At 38.0% G+C, this 13,684-nt stretch overlaps 5 protein-coding genes across 5 annotated transcripts; 3 read left to right on the plus strand and 2 right to left on the minus strand.

Annotated features, from left to right (window-relative positions):
- VCUG_00993 (uncharacterized protein) lies at positions 1-512 on the plus strand (the record flags this gene model as incomplete). The annotated part of the gene is made up of 1 exon (XM_008075824.1): positions 1-512. A coding segment is annotated over one exon (512 nt), but the record flags the coding sequence as incomplete, so codon positions are not given.
- A 2,026-nt stretch (positions 513-2,538) lies between these two features.
- VCUG_00994 (uncharacterized protein) lies at positions 2,539-3,889 on the minus strand (the record flags this gene model as incomplete). Its single annotated transcript, XM_008075825.1, has 1 exon — positions 2,539-3,889. The coding sequence occupies exon 1, from the start codon at positions 3,151-3,153 to the stop codon at positions 2,539-2,541; it is 615 nt and encodes a 204-aa protein (XP_008074016.1). The 5' UTR covers positions 3,154-3,889.
- Positions 3,890-3,908: 19 nt separating this feature from the next.
- Positions 3,909-6,274, minus strand: VCUG_00995 (uncharacterized protein). The gene has a single exon (XM_008075826.1). It carries the CDS (start codon positions 6,236-6,238, stop codon positions 4,361-4,363), a length of 1,878 nt encoding a protein of 625 aa, XP_008074017.1. The 5' UTR covers positions 6,239-6,274; the 3' UTR covers positions 3,909-4,360.
- Positions 6,275-8,089: 1,815 nt separating this feature from the next.
- On the plus strand, positions 8,090-8,954 carry VCUG_00996 (uncharacterized protein; the record flags this gene model as incomplete). The annotated part of the gene is made up of 1 exon (XM_008075827.1): positions 8,090-8,954. The coding sequence occupies one exon, from the start codon at positions 8,090-8,092 to the stop codon at positions 8,762-8,764; it is 675 nt and encodes a 224-aa protein (XP_008074018.1). The 3' UTR covers positions 8,765-8,954.
- Positions 8,955-11,457: 2,503 nt separating this feature from the next.
- On the plus strand, positions 11,458-13,248 carry VCUG_00998 (uncharacterized protein; the record flags this gene model as incomplete). Its single annotated transcript, XM_008075822.1, has 1 exon — positions 11,458-13,248. The coding sequence occupies one exon, from the start codon at positions 11,458-11,460 to the stop codon at positions 13,246-13,248; it is 1,791 nt and encodes a 596-aa protein (XP_008074013.1).
- Between the last annotated feature and the right edge of the window lie 436 nt (positions 13,249-13,684).

Below are 13,684 nucleotides of genomic sequence, written 5' to 3' on the forward strand. Positions count from 1 at the left end.
CAATAAAAATGATGCATTGCAGCGATTCTGACGGCACACTGCAAAATTATGCTAGAAATATGGCTGATTTGATAAATCCAGTTGATGTGGATAATCCTGATGATAGCGAAGCAACTAGCACATGTCTTCGGAGAAATGAATCTCAAAATACCTATCACGGATCGATAAGCTATCTGCAACACTACAAACAAACACATGAATACATGTTTCAAGATATCAATAATGATCGGCCCAGCACTAGCAAACTATTTAAAGTGATTGATTTCATCTGGAATAAACATGAACTAAGCAAATTAGAAAATATCAGAAGAATGCTGTTACACTGTGATGATAGTGCCATAAACAACCATTTTGTAGAGTTGAAGGCAGTGCTCATGAAGTTCACTGCGATGACTTTGGAATCACGAAAAAGACTAAGCCAGGTTAAAAAAAGAAAGAGCGAAAGTAAGAACATTGTTGATGCAATTAGCGAGCACATGAAAGAGACATATCATAATACTATTAAGGGTTAGAGAAATGAAAAAGCTATTTGATGCAATATTTGCGCGAGCAACAAAGAGCACATATGATAAAAATATCCGTGACTTTTTCTATTTACTTGCTATCTCTATTAATATAAAAGATTATGCAAATGCGGCGAGTACAAATGAAATTACAGTTAGCGAAGTGCGCGAATTCTATTATATATGTACTGAGTTCAAATGCAGAGCTTTACGACCATTTCAAAATTGTAATCCTTTTTCACATACTCTGACGGGTTTGTTCTTTACTTCGCTGCATCTATTTCACGACACAAGGGTCCGTGAAAAATGCCTGTTGTTTCCCGAATTTGTCTGTTTGTGCAAGTGGTTAGAAAACTTCTGTGCTCTCAATCCAAGAGTATATATTCGCTACAGGATCTTTATTATTTACATCGTTAGCAGAATTGAAACTATTGTATCCAAGCTGAAAACTTTAAACAATGAAATTGCTCATTTATCGAATTCTAAGCGAGAAACTATTCTTACGATGGTATGCTACCGCTCTTTCACGAGGGATGTTCTACTTTCTAATCTCCTTCTTTTGTTACGTGTCAATAGCAATCATGTAAGCAAATATCAGTTGTTATCACAACTTGAATATTCATACCTTTATATGAATACACTATCATGTTTTGATGTAGAAAATGGCATGTTACAGAGCTTTTATGATCTTTTGTTTTTGACATTCACACCTTTTTTCACCAAATTTAGGTTTTCACATGCTAAATCATTGGATGCTTGGGATAAGAAGATGGGCATCAACTACATAAACAAAAACAGAATATGTCTGGAAATGGTTTTTCAGCATCCCAAGAGTTTCAAATCTGTGCTGAAGAAAAGCATTGAAATGATTTTCAATCCAAAAATACCTAAGGTGGCAGAATACCAGAAACTGAAAAGTGAAATATGTGACCAGATCAGCAAGTTGGATGAACAGAATCCTCTGCTCATGTTGTTCAAAGCACGGGATACATACAGCTTCATCAGATATTATCTGTTGAAGGATCCCCAACGAGTGCGCAGATGTGATGCCTGGTTAACATCAGAAACAGTTAAGTAAAAGTAACATTTCCGAATACATACTAAGAGATGTGTTTTATTGTTTCCTTACCAATTTCGACATGATCTTCTCTTTCGTACTCTTTTATTCTGATGTGTGACTCTCTTGTTTTATCCTACATTTGATGCTGTTAGACACAGGTTTATTTACGCTTCTGCTGATTTCTAATATGCTGGTTGCAACTTTATTTTTCTGCCAAAACTTTCAATCTTCTATTGCAATGTTTCTCTCATCTGCTCGCAAAAGGAATACAACTACACCTAATACATTCGCTGTTTCACATATCGCATATCCATCGTTCACAATCACATCAAATCCGATTTTGACATTGTTTCGCCATACTCATATACCATCGTTATTGAAGGTGCAAGTATAGAGTCTGTTAGATTTACATCCCACTCTATGATCGAGTAGTTGCGACTGAATGCAGCCTCTCCAGCTAAAACGACCAGCAGCTAATATTGAGCTTGGTATCACACTATTTCTTTACAGTATGTTTATTTACCACCATATGACCCTTTTAGCAAAAAAAGCTATTGCCTGCCAATGTGAAACAGTCGCTAAGATTTAACTTCATAAACTATTAACCGCTTATAATGACTTATCTGTGCCGTCTGCTTCTTCAGAAATTTACGAAGATGGGATGTCATGAAATTCACCCCTAACCCTAAGCATGAGACACAAAGCCGTAAAGTCTGCTAATCGCTAAACAATTAAATACCTATGTCCACCCGGTCCCACAACCCCGCCTTCATCACGGATGAGCGAAAAAGCACCAACCTATCCCACCCAATTAACTATGCACAATCGCTCCATCTGTAGACAGCAGTACAAATAGCACCAAAACGCGCCATCCTGCCTATACCACACGCTAACAACAGAGAATCATCTTTCCGAAGAAGAGCCTGTACCACATAACGCAAACTACCCAAACCAAATCAACTAATAATCAATCTTTTATTGAAATATACATCGCTCAATCGTTTCAACAAGATCTTTATCGACATGTTTATGTACTTTAATTTCCATTTTTTTCAGCTGTTTATGCTCACTTTCCGACATCTGGCCGATCAGGCGCCCAGCCCTTAGATCACGGATTGTGGTCGCATAAAAGTAACTTAGCCATTCTGCCCGCTGTTTAAAACATTCCTTTGTTATTGTTTCGACACGAAACTTATCATCCGATTCTTTGGCATCTTCGGGTTTATACGAACGAGGAACGAGACTCGTATGCCCGAAATCAACAACTTTGGCTAAATCCACCAATTTTGATGTTTTATCACGCGACACCCAGCCCAAGATGTGACCGTAAAAAAGGAAGTAATCACCAGAAATACCACCACTTACTCTTAGAGTACAGCTATCATATTCCCCATCGGAATTCTTGCGAGCCCACCCCAACAAGTCATCGTCTGCATAAAACAACTCTCTTCCATCGGCATGTTTCACGATCTTATACCATAAACCAATATCCGGCATATAATTCAAACCAACATTTTCATTTCCGTAATTGTACTTTAAAGGAGCAGAAGAGCAGGCAGCAAAACAAACGAATATAAAGAGCATATTCATGTGTCTTACAGTATGCTCATATTTATATTTTTGAAAACGTTTTTATCCATAATGACGCTGTGTGTCTACGCTGTCTTCTTTGAAGATGACATGATAAGGAATTCTTCATCTGCTTGATGCAAGTAATCGCTAACATTTCGTATTGAGCTATAGAATAATTGCTAGACATCATAGTTAAACCATTGTACCAGGCACTATTTTTTTTTTTGTCATGATCCTATGACATGTACAAAGCGATATGAGTGTTTTGAGTTACAGTGTGTAAAATGCTAGCATAATGTCAAAACATAACTATCACAACAGGCCGATAAAACATTTTATGATGTTGTAGAATAGAAATTTGGTTGTTGGAGACCAGAGCCAACAAAGTTATATGATCGAAATCAAATCATTACCTCCTTGTACCTTATCGAGCACAATACTATGTTGTAAAATCAGCACCTTGACCCTGTCTACATTTTACGGCACTGCTGTATCCATGCACCTGTCTTTGTGTTGCCTCCAAATTTTATTGAGTTACCGCATCGTAAGAGTGTCCAGGCTGCTCTTCCGCACCGGATGATAGTCGCTTTGTATTTTGCACGCACATCAATCATTTCATGATAAAAATGTGCGCAACTCGTTCGTTGTACCCGTGTAAATTTGTCGCATGTGTGGCCATTTTAACAAGGCAAAAAAAGATGTCCATCAGAAAGTTTGTTATGTGGTTAATAAATGATAAATCATTATCTTTTATTCATTTCACATGTGTGATAGATTGGACTACTTTAAATTGCTGAGTTTTAACTAAGTGAATCGTTCTGATGCCTTTTAAAGGCTTATTTATCCGCAAACTGTCATTCTCAACCGTTTCTCGGTTCAAAGAAATGCATTTGACGGTTCGATAGCTGGGCTGAATTTGTTTATTGTTTTCCAATATTCGCTATTCGACGCTTTAGCTATTTCTAAGTTGTAATGGTAACTTATTTATTAATTATTTCAATCATTAAGTCTTAAACCGAAAATATGCTCTCAGAAGAACCCGTTTTTCAGCACATTCTATATTTCGAAACGGTGAGTCTTCAATAATACGTTTCTGTGCAGATCCATTTACGCTGCCTATCGACTGCTGAAAGCAGAGTTCCATATTACTGCTTTACTGCCAACGTTGCACATCATCGTCAAACCATTTATTAGGTGAGAAACACATGATGCCTGAAAAATAACGTCATTTATTGAGCCGCATGCGACAACTTGGTCTCAAATAAAAAGAAATGCGAACGATACACAATATGGTGTACAGCACCAGTAAAAGTGCGCAAAAGGCATAGCTCCAATGCATAGAGAGCTCATATCTGATCAACAACCGCCTATACTCTCTTAAAAGCCCTCTATAATCATTTTCTCGGTTTGTGGGTGGACTTTCGTAATTGCTATCTACTAATTGCGGGTAATCACTGATAAACTTGTTCAGATGAAGTACATAGGGACAGTGGCCTACCAAATGGTTAGGACACAGATTCAGCAAATATATTGTTAACAACCATTTGCCGTATTGCGTCATGACTCGCCCGTTGACCAGAGCAAGATAATACGGGATGACGTTACCGGTAAAACTTGTAATGATAATTACAACTGATCTTTTTGAATCTTTCAAAGCTGAACCATCAAAAAGATACGCCGCGAGCGAAACCATGTATATGAGTAAGAAGGTTAGGATAGCTGTTATGTTCAGTAACTTTCCGAATATTATCTTCATTATGATCATTGAAGCAATGAAAAATGGTAAATGCCTCACATATTCAAAGATAAACACGGAAAAGTAGTATGATGTCATCGAATATGTATTGGCTGCTATTTCCCTCTTTACGTTCGTATGTTCAAAACCAAACGCTGCACCCGCCATCAGGGGAATTAGTGCTGCTGACCCACCTGCAAAAATGCAGAGAATGAGCATGACGCGATGCTTCACATAATCATTTTGTATATCAGTAAAGCGGCTGTCTGTTTTTGGTAAATTCCAAACTTCCATCATTTCATCTTTCTGTTTCCACATGTTATTTGCTATGTATCTTGCAATAAAAGCAGCTAATGCCAGAACCAAGATCAGAATAATCGTCATAATTACATTTTTCTTCGCTGTCAATTCCAGCTTGCATCTTCTCCGGAGCAACAGTTTGATCTGCTGAACACAAGGTCTGATGTTGACATAGTTATCATTGGATTTCTTCACAGACTTTTCTTCTTGAGAAAATCCAAATCGGTCTTTGACCTCGTTTGCCATGACAGTTAATCTATTCGTTTCGTCCATTTCCTGGTACACTCCTGGTTCAACATCTAGCACTCTCATCGCAAAAGTTGAGAAAGATTCTCCTTCATTTATTGTGAACCCGTTCGATACCAAATGCCTTTCGCACTCAGCCATTTTGCCGAGGTAAACAGTCCTGCCTTGCGACAGCAACAAAATTCTGTCAAATTCATCAGTTACCATATCGTCAGGCTGGTGTATGGTGAATAGAACGGTTCGCCCCTCTGTGGTTAGTTCTTTGAGCAATGTAATGATTTTTAGTGTCGAGGCATTATCTAACCCACTTGTGGGTTCATCCAAAAATATCAACTTGGGATCAGTCACTAGTTCAATCGCTATCATCACCCTCTTTCGTTCTCCACCAGAAAGATTTACCATTTTACAATCCAGAATGTGCGTAATAGCAAGTTTGTTGAACAGTTCTTCCACCTTTTTATCCACATCAATACTTTTATCCTTCAGTTTGAACCAAGCTGCATACTTGACGGTTTCGCGTGCAGTCAACGTTTCATAGACGGCATCATCCTGGTCAACGTATCCAATCAGATTTCTCCATGTTTTAATGTCTCTTTCGACGCCATTCAGAGTTACTACACCGGTAGATGCAGCACCTCTGGGTACTCTACCGGCCAATGCCTTTATCAATGTCGATTTTCCACTTCCGCTCGGTCCCATGATTGCTAATAAACCCTGTTCAGCATGTCCACAGGCATCAGATATCAATTTTATTCTTTTTTGCTTGTACCTCTTATTACGATTAACAACTTCGATATCGATGTTATTCCAGTCTAGATCCATTATAACCTCACCATAAATGCTCCCTTTTTATATTTTGTGGATTCTAATTTGGTAATATGCTTTTTCTGTCATTAGAACAATTTTGGATCACAAATTTATAGAAATCCCATTTTGTAACACAAAAAAACTATTAGATGTGTGTAAGCGATGAAAAACTCTTCCTTAAATAAACCCGAATTCTCTAAAAAATTTTATTCTCACGGTGTCTTTATGCCAATTTGTGCATTATTGTCTTTTAGACAATCTTTTGCTAAAAGTAATTTATTTATCTTGCCATACTAGCAACACCTAAATAAACTCAGTTTGATGGATATTATTTTACAAAAAAGCATTCCCAACACCAGCGAAGGATACTTTAACCAAAAATTTTCATTACAGTTTCTCCTACGGGTTATAAAAATATTTTTATGGCTATGAAAAAAGTTAGAACTCATCAAACACTCCCTCGCGTCTTGCAGCTTCAGTATTTTCAATTTAAATATTCACTACTGGCCTAGCCAACAGTAAGGCAAGGGCGCCTCATACTGTTTGTTGCGAATGCGTGACCACTTCTATAAGCCAAGACCAGTTGTGTATTTGAAATCCTGAGGAAAAGACTGAGAGATAGAATTTCATCTGATGGTGTAATAACAGTTGTTTGTCGTTGTTGTTTTTCCAGTATATTTTTCAGTGTGCTTCGCTGGTCTGAAATGACGGTACATTCGAGTTTTCTTCATTGACAAGTGAACAAAATAGTTAGACCTGACCGATAAGATGGAATCAAAGAGTAAAATACAAATAAGTGTGCTAAATGATCATTTTATCGAACTTGTTGTCTTCAATTATCGTACATTTGTATGAAAAGGCTACCCGCTCTACGTTGTAATTGGCTATCATACAGATAATGACCCGGTGCACAAAGAACGATAAACACAACAACTACGGTGAGTGGCGCGGAATCTTAGATGTGATTGCTACCTTCTATCCAAACAACATGCATTCAATATTTTGTTTTGGAATGTGGGTTATCTCAAGCCTAACATGCCACCTTTCTGAGATGTATCAGTACATTACACCACCATCCGACACCAAAAGCATTTTTGTACATGCTGGTGGTCTGCGATCAATTCTATGCTTTCCTTTGCTCAAATATTCATCCTATCCCTACGTTTGAACGAAATTGCTGCGCTTTGTAAGCTATTCAATAACTAGTTATAGGCTAAATGTTTTTCACACTTCATCAATACTGAATAACACCATTGTATGCCATGAAATTGATTCACTTATCACTGCCATTCTATTCGAATAAGATTTACTACACGAGTAGTAAATCTTCAGTTCGTGTAAAAATGTCAATTTATTTTTGGTAAACTGGCTCTTCTGTACAACCAGACCTTACAAGAGGTGTTTATGTGTCCACCTCTGATTCATATAGGATATACCACAACTATTTCATGGTATACTTGAATAGAACTGTTTGTAAACAACGTCTCCTCGTTATAAGAACCAAGCCATATAGATCCACGAGTATGTGTTGCTACAAACCAATCAATTAGCGTATTCCACAAAATTCCATTCCATTCGTAAAACCAGGACTGATCATTTTTAAGAATGAAAAGCGAGTAAAACTACGATGATTAAGGAATGCACTACCGCATGAAATATACATTACCAATAAACACCTTTGTTGCTAATTTACTGATATCTTTGGAAATATGTGCACGTAACGTGGCCATCCTATACATCCTTAATCAACTTCAAATGCTACACATTTTCCTATTCTCTGTTTTACCCTCCTTCGTCACCGCTGTGCCTTAGCACTGATTCGCCTCAATTCGTAATTGAGGGATAAAATAATCCTGGCCCCGACACATGAACAATCCATGGTTCACAAATCGAACAAAACTGATGAAGTACATCCATAGGAATATAAACAAGCGTGTGGTAAAGGATCACATGGATGTAGGAGCGGAAGAGTACTGCATTTTACTGACGAACCAGTGGTTTAACGATAAAATAATTAATTTTTATTTTAATCTGGTAAAAATATACGCTGCTACCTTTGGAACAAACGTGTACGTATTTTCAACGTATTTCTACACATCGTTGAAGGCGAGGGGTATTAAATGGGTGCAGAAGTATACGAAAGATGAAAATATATTCTTAAATGACTACATCTTCATTCCTGTACATCAAAATAACCATTGGGTGTTCATTAGCATAGATGTTAACAGCAGAGAGGTAGAGTACTATGACTCGCTGTATGCTGATAATCGCACGGTACTCGACATCATCGAGTACTTGGAGTGTGAACGTGCGGCCAAAAATCTGAAGACCGTAAAGTACGTAATGGTTGCAAGGAAATATCCGAGACAGTGCAACGGTTATGACTGTGGACTCTTTGTCTGTTTGTATGCAAGGAACCGAATCTTTGGGACGCACATGTCTTTCGGTAGTAAGGATTTGTACGAGTATAGGCTTAGATTAGCGCATGAATTGCTTGAAGGTGAGGTTATTTACAGCCTGGGCCATAGCTTTGGATCGTAGGCAGATGCTTAGGATCACAACTCTGGATGGTGAACGGGTGCTCTGTGATATATGTCCATCCATACTGACATTTCAATGTCTAGCGGTTGATAGGTTTGTAAACGACCTGGTGCACGGAACCATGTTTATTCTGATGCATCTTCACGGTCATCCGCGTATGCGCTGTCTAATCTGGTATTATTTCACATGATAGAACGTTTTCTGATTCATATCACAAAAAATGACCTACGTCGTTTAGCCGTGTTTTTCAGCCTCAGAGCACAAAAATAAAGCATAAATGATAGCGGTTATCGTTAACACCAATCAGTTACTGCGTTGAATCCTTGTTAACGGTGCTTAGCGAGCAAGCCGTAACGACATGAGAAAGTTTCTCAGTGTGTTTACTCAACGGATCCTACCACAACCATGAGTATGAATAAGTGCAGAGGAACAAGAAGTAAACTGCAGCCGTGATACGTTTAAAGTACATGTTTCATGGTCCATCGTAGCACAACAGCCCTATGCTCTGTAACAGTTTATTTCGCACCACTCATTTATCTTGGTACCAAATACGTGCAGAACAGCAATTTAAAAGGGGTTTACAAAAGGAACAGAACGTGGCACATTTACAATAGAGCGGCAATCCGATCTATGGTGGTGATGGAATAACTCATAAAGCGTATGTAACCCTGGGAAGAATCTGCAAGATGGCACATTGATCGTTACCCTTAATATATGGTATACCAGCCACCAAGATTTATAATCTGCTATGGTGCGTTTATCAAGGAGTATTTCTGAACTATTTTCCCATTAATTTACAAACCATACTCATAAAAGAGCTGAGAACGTAAATAAATTTTTTATTAAAAATCGTTTATTTATCTTTCATACATTAAATCCCATAAATACTTCTACACACGGGTACATCACAGACCAAGCATAGACCCAGCAAAAAACAGATTGTTAATTTGAAATGGGGTATCATCTGCCATACAAAATAATCATCAAAAAATCGTATTTGATTGGTTTTTTAACTATGTTCCTTGCTAATTCGCCATCCTTTATTGAAATCAAACCTCCTTTGGTACGGACAGGCATATCATGTGTGCTTGTCCGTTAATCACGGTTTTCGTGTTCAGATGCGATCATTTACACTTCCTTTCTGTGTTGATGGTAAAACATAGTTCAGAATGGTGGGATGTTCGAACAAATATGTGTGATATAACCATGTCATAATGTGATTTAAAGTCTTTTTTATAGCGCTTTGTGTACGAAATGAACTACAACCTGAGACGTGGCTGTTTGTAAGTCTACTTGGCAGAGACCACTTATTCAATTCGCGCTTTTCTCGTATAATGACGGTAGATAATTTTGATATTTTGATGGCGCGATCGCTCAGTCCTTGACACGAACACTTATTCGTTGTTACATTCACTTATTTTCTGACACAATCTCTGTGTTTATCAGCCATGCAATAATGAAGGACACAAACGCACACATGTCAGCATTTTGCGAAATATTCATTACTTTTTTTGGGAGTGATCATAAACCGTTATGGAAATGGACATACTAGAATTCTTTATATTGTCAAGATGGCTTTGATGTGGCGTGTACACGAACCAATCGTTGCCAACCTCAATGGTTGTAACAGGATCGTAATGAGAAGAATCGTATTGAATGATATAGGTGTAGAGCTATTACCACTTCATGCCAGCAGAGGACCCCTAACCAGCACAGAAATATCCAAATAGGAAATAATTTGCCTTAAAACCGACATAGAAATGCTTTATAGCAGAATTAGAATAAAAAGAATATAATCATAGTACTTTTCATGTATTTTTAGGTGGCAGGATTACAGTAAAAATCTTTCAGCTTAGAACGGGGAGTATGACGGGAATGTGTTTTAATGTAAGAAACGACTTGTTAGTTAGTAAATTTAATTTCATGCAGATATCGGACGGGTGTATGTTAGTGAGGTGACCAACAACAGCTTACATTCCGCGATCAGAAGCAGTCCTGACAAGCAAGGTATGAGTAAATAGGAACGTTTAAGGAGTGTGTCAAGAATATAAATATGTGCTTAGGAATATTTAAAGTGGGAAGTTGGTAAAAATTGTTGAAATCGCAAATGGAAAACTTAAGTGATGCATGGTGTGAAAATATAGGATACTGGAATTGGAATTGACTCGACGAAAAATGTAAATATGGTGTTTATAAAAAATATTTGGTATGTTTCGAATTAGTTGCAGAGAATGCTATTTGTTAACAGCTAGAATATCCTCAAAGTGTTACCTCTACATGTCAATATTAAGAAATATGCTCTCCTTAGATTGCAATAGCAATAAAACAAATGAGCGATATTGAAGCAATCATGCTGTTAATATGAAATAAAGGGGTGTAACGTTTGATCAATATTATTGACACAGCAGATGTAAACACCATCAATCACTGCATTTACATTTTATTTCGACCTGTTATCAGGAATTGATGCGTAAAACTCGTTTATATCTTAATATGACTCAGAACTACCACGTCTTTACATCTCAATAGTAGACACGCATATCAAGTACAAATATATGCTGATATTGCCTCCTATATAAGATATAAATACCGAATGTTGAAAATGATATATGCTTTTGCTTCTCCTTGTTCTTGCTATGCTGGCTGCTATTGGCTTGTTTACAGCTATTGCAGGACCAAAATTGCTCGATATGATGAAAAACAAAGACAATCCCAGTAAAGATGCAAAGCCAAACAGTGACCAAAATCCTGATGGCGATACGGATACACCAGATGACCCCACAAAGGCAGATGGTGATTTACAAAATCCTGACGGCGACACGGATGCACCAGATGACCCCACAAAGGCAGATGGTGATTTACAAAATCCTGACGGCGACACGGATGCACCAGATGACCCTGCTAAAAAAGAAGGAAACAATCGACCTACTGAAAATAATTCGGATGCACCAAATTATCCCTCCAAGAGAGATGAAAACGGTCAAACTGACGAGAATAATTCTGATAAAAGTGTCGATGAAAATTCACATCCAAACGCTAAACCAGACGAAAAACATAATCTGGAAAAACAAACAGCAATGGATGAACTAAAGCAATCTGATCCGTCGTCAAGACGTCCAAGCTCACAGAAGAACAAAAATAATGCAAAACAACCAAAAAACCGGCAACAACAGCCAAACCCACAACAACCTGGTTCTACTCCGAAAAACCAGCAACAACAGCCAGGCCCAGGACAAAAGCCAAACCCTTCTAGTCCACAAAAACAGCCAGGCCCAGGACAAAAGCCTAGTCCTTCAAGTCCACAACAACCTGGTTCTACTCCGAAAAACCCGCAACAACAGCCAGGCCCAGGACAAAAGCCAAATCCTTCAAGTCCACAAAAACAGCCAGGCCCAGGACAAAAGCCTAGTCCTTCAAGTCCACAAAAACAGCCAGGCCCAGGACAAAAGCCAAATCCTTCAAGTCCACAACGACCTGATTCTACTCCGAAAAACCCGCAACAACAACCAGGCCCAGGACAAAAGCCAAATCCTTCAAGTCCACAACGACCTGATTCTACTCCGAAAAACCCGCAACACTCGACTTCACAAAAAAACGATACTGATAAAAACCAATCAACAAATTTGCGGAATAAATCGCCAAAGTCACCAAATCAAACACCATCTAACACACAAAAGAATCCTCGACAGAAGGATTTACCAAGTCACAATCGAAACAATGAGAGCGTAAAACCTCTTAATAGAACCCCAGAATTGGGTGAAAAATCACCGGATGGTTCTCTAAAGCCTGGCAAGAAGCAAACACCTGATGATTCCAAAAACTCGCCAGATAGTAGCAATCAACAACAAAATACTAACAAAGCACAATCAAAAAAACAAACTGACAAAGATAACAACCAGAAAAGAAATCTTAACAAACCGGAAAAGCATCCAGAGCCTGGAGAGAGTGATATTAACGGTAAAGATAAGAACAGCGAAGGAGATAAAATGAAGGGAGATGTGCCAGCAAAAGAGAAAGATAAGAACAGTGAAGCAGATAAAATGAAGGGAGATGTGCCAGCAAAAGAGAAAGATAAGAACAGTGAAGCAGATAAAATGAAGGGAGACGTGCCAGCAAAAGAGAAAGATAAGAACAACCGCAATGCAAACAAAAACGGTAAAAAAGACGAATCTCCCAATAAAAATGAAGGTGAAGGTAAGCAACCACTAGATGAGAATAAACAGAAAAAGAAAAACAAAGGGAAAGAAAATGGAAATGAAAACGACGGTGAGAATAAAGACAATGTAAAAGAAGAAGATGACGGCAACAGTCAAAATAAGGAACAACCAGATGATGGTAAAATTAAACTAAAAGATGCGGATGAAAAGGACCCTTCAAAATCTGTCGAAAATAGCAACAAGAAAGCAGAAAAGGAAAAACCTCGTAAATTGAACAAGTCACCATCACCTTGTGAATGTATTTGCTGTCCTCATGGTCGCTCGTAAGGAGAAAACCATACATGTGAACAATAAATTAGTATTTTTCATGAGATGAAGGAGATTAGGATGGTGTCATTTTATGTTGGCCATTTGCTCGGTTATGCCACATTAGCATGGCAAGCTACACTTTGTTAATATCACAGATAGATTTTATGAAATATTAGGGGATCACTGATGTGAACCAGCTTATAATAACAAAACGTCTGAGACGTATTTTGACAGGTGAGCTTGTGGAACTGATAACTATGACACGTAGTGCGAATGACCGCTTGATACGCACATCAGATGAAAGGCACGCTTTTTCATGTTCTAGTCAACTGAATAAAATAGTTATTTACTTCCACCATAATATTCCTGATCCACGTGTATTATGTGTTAGAAGTAATAATACCGTGTAATTTATTTGTTACTCTTTTGCAATGTAAATTTTACAATTCGTTTT

Source organism: Vavraia culicis (assembly GCF_000192795.1).
Source record: "Vavraia culicis subsp. floridensis unplaced genomic scaffold supercont1.14, whole genome shotgun sequence".
Classification (NCBI taxonomy): Eukaryota; Fungi; Microsporidia; family Pleistophoridae; genus Vavraia; species Vavraia culicis.

Coding starts and splice junctions, on each gene's coding strand:
- VCUG_00995 (XM_008075826.1), bottom strand. CDS start 6,238: ATGGATCTAGACTGGAATAACATCGATATCGAAGTTGTTAATCGTAAT.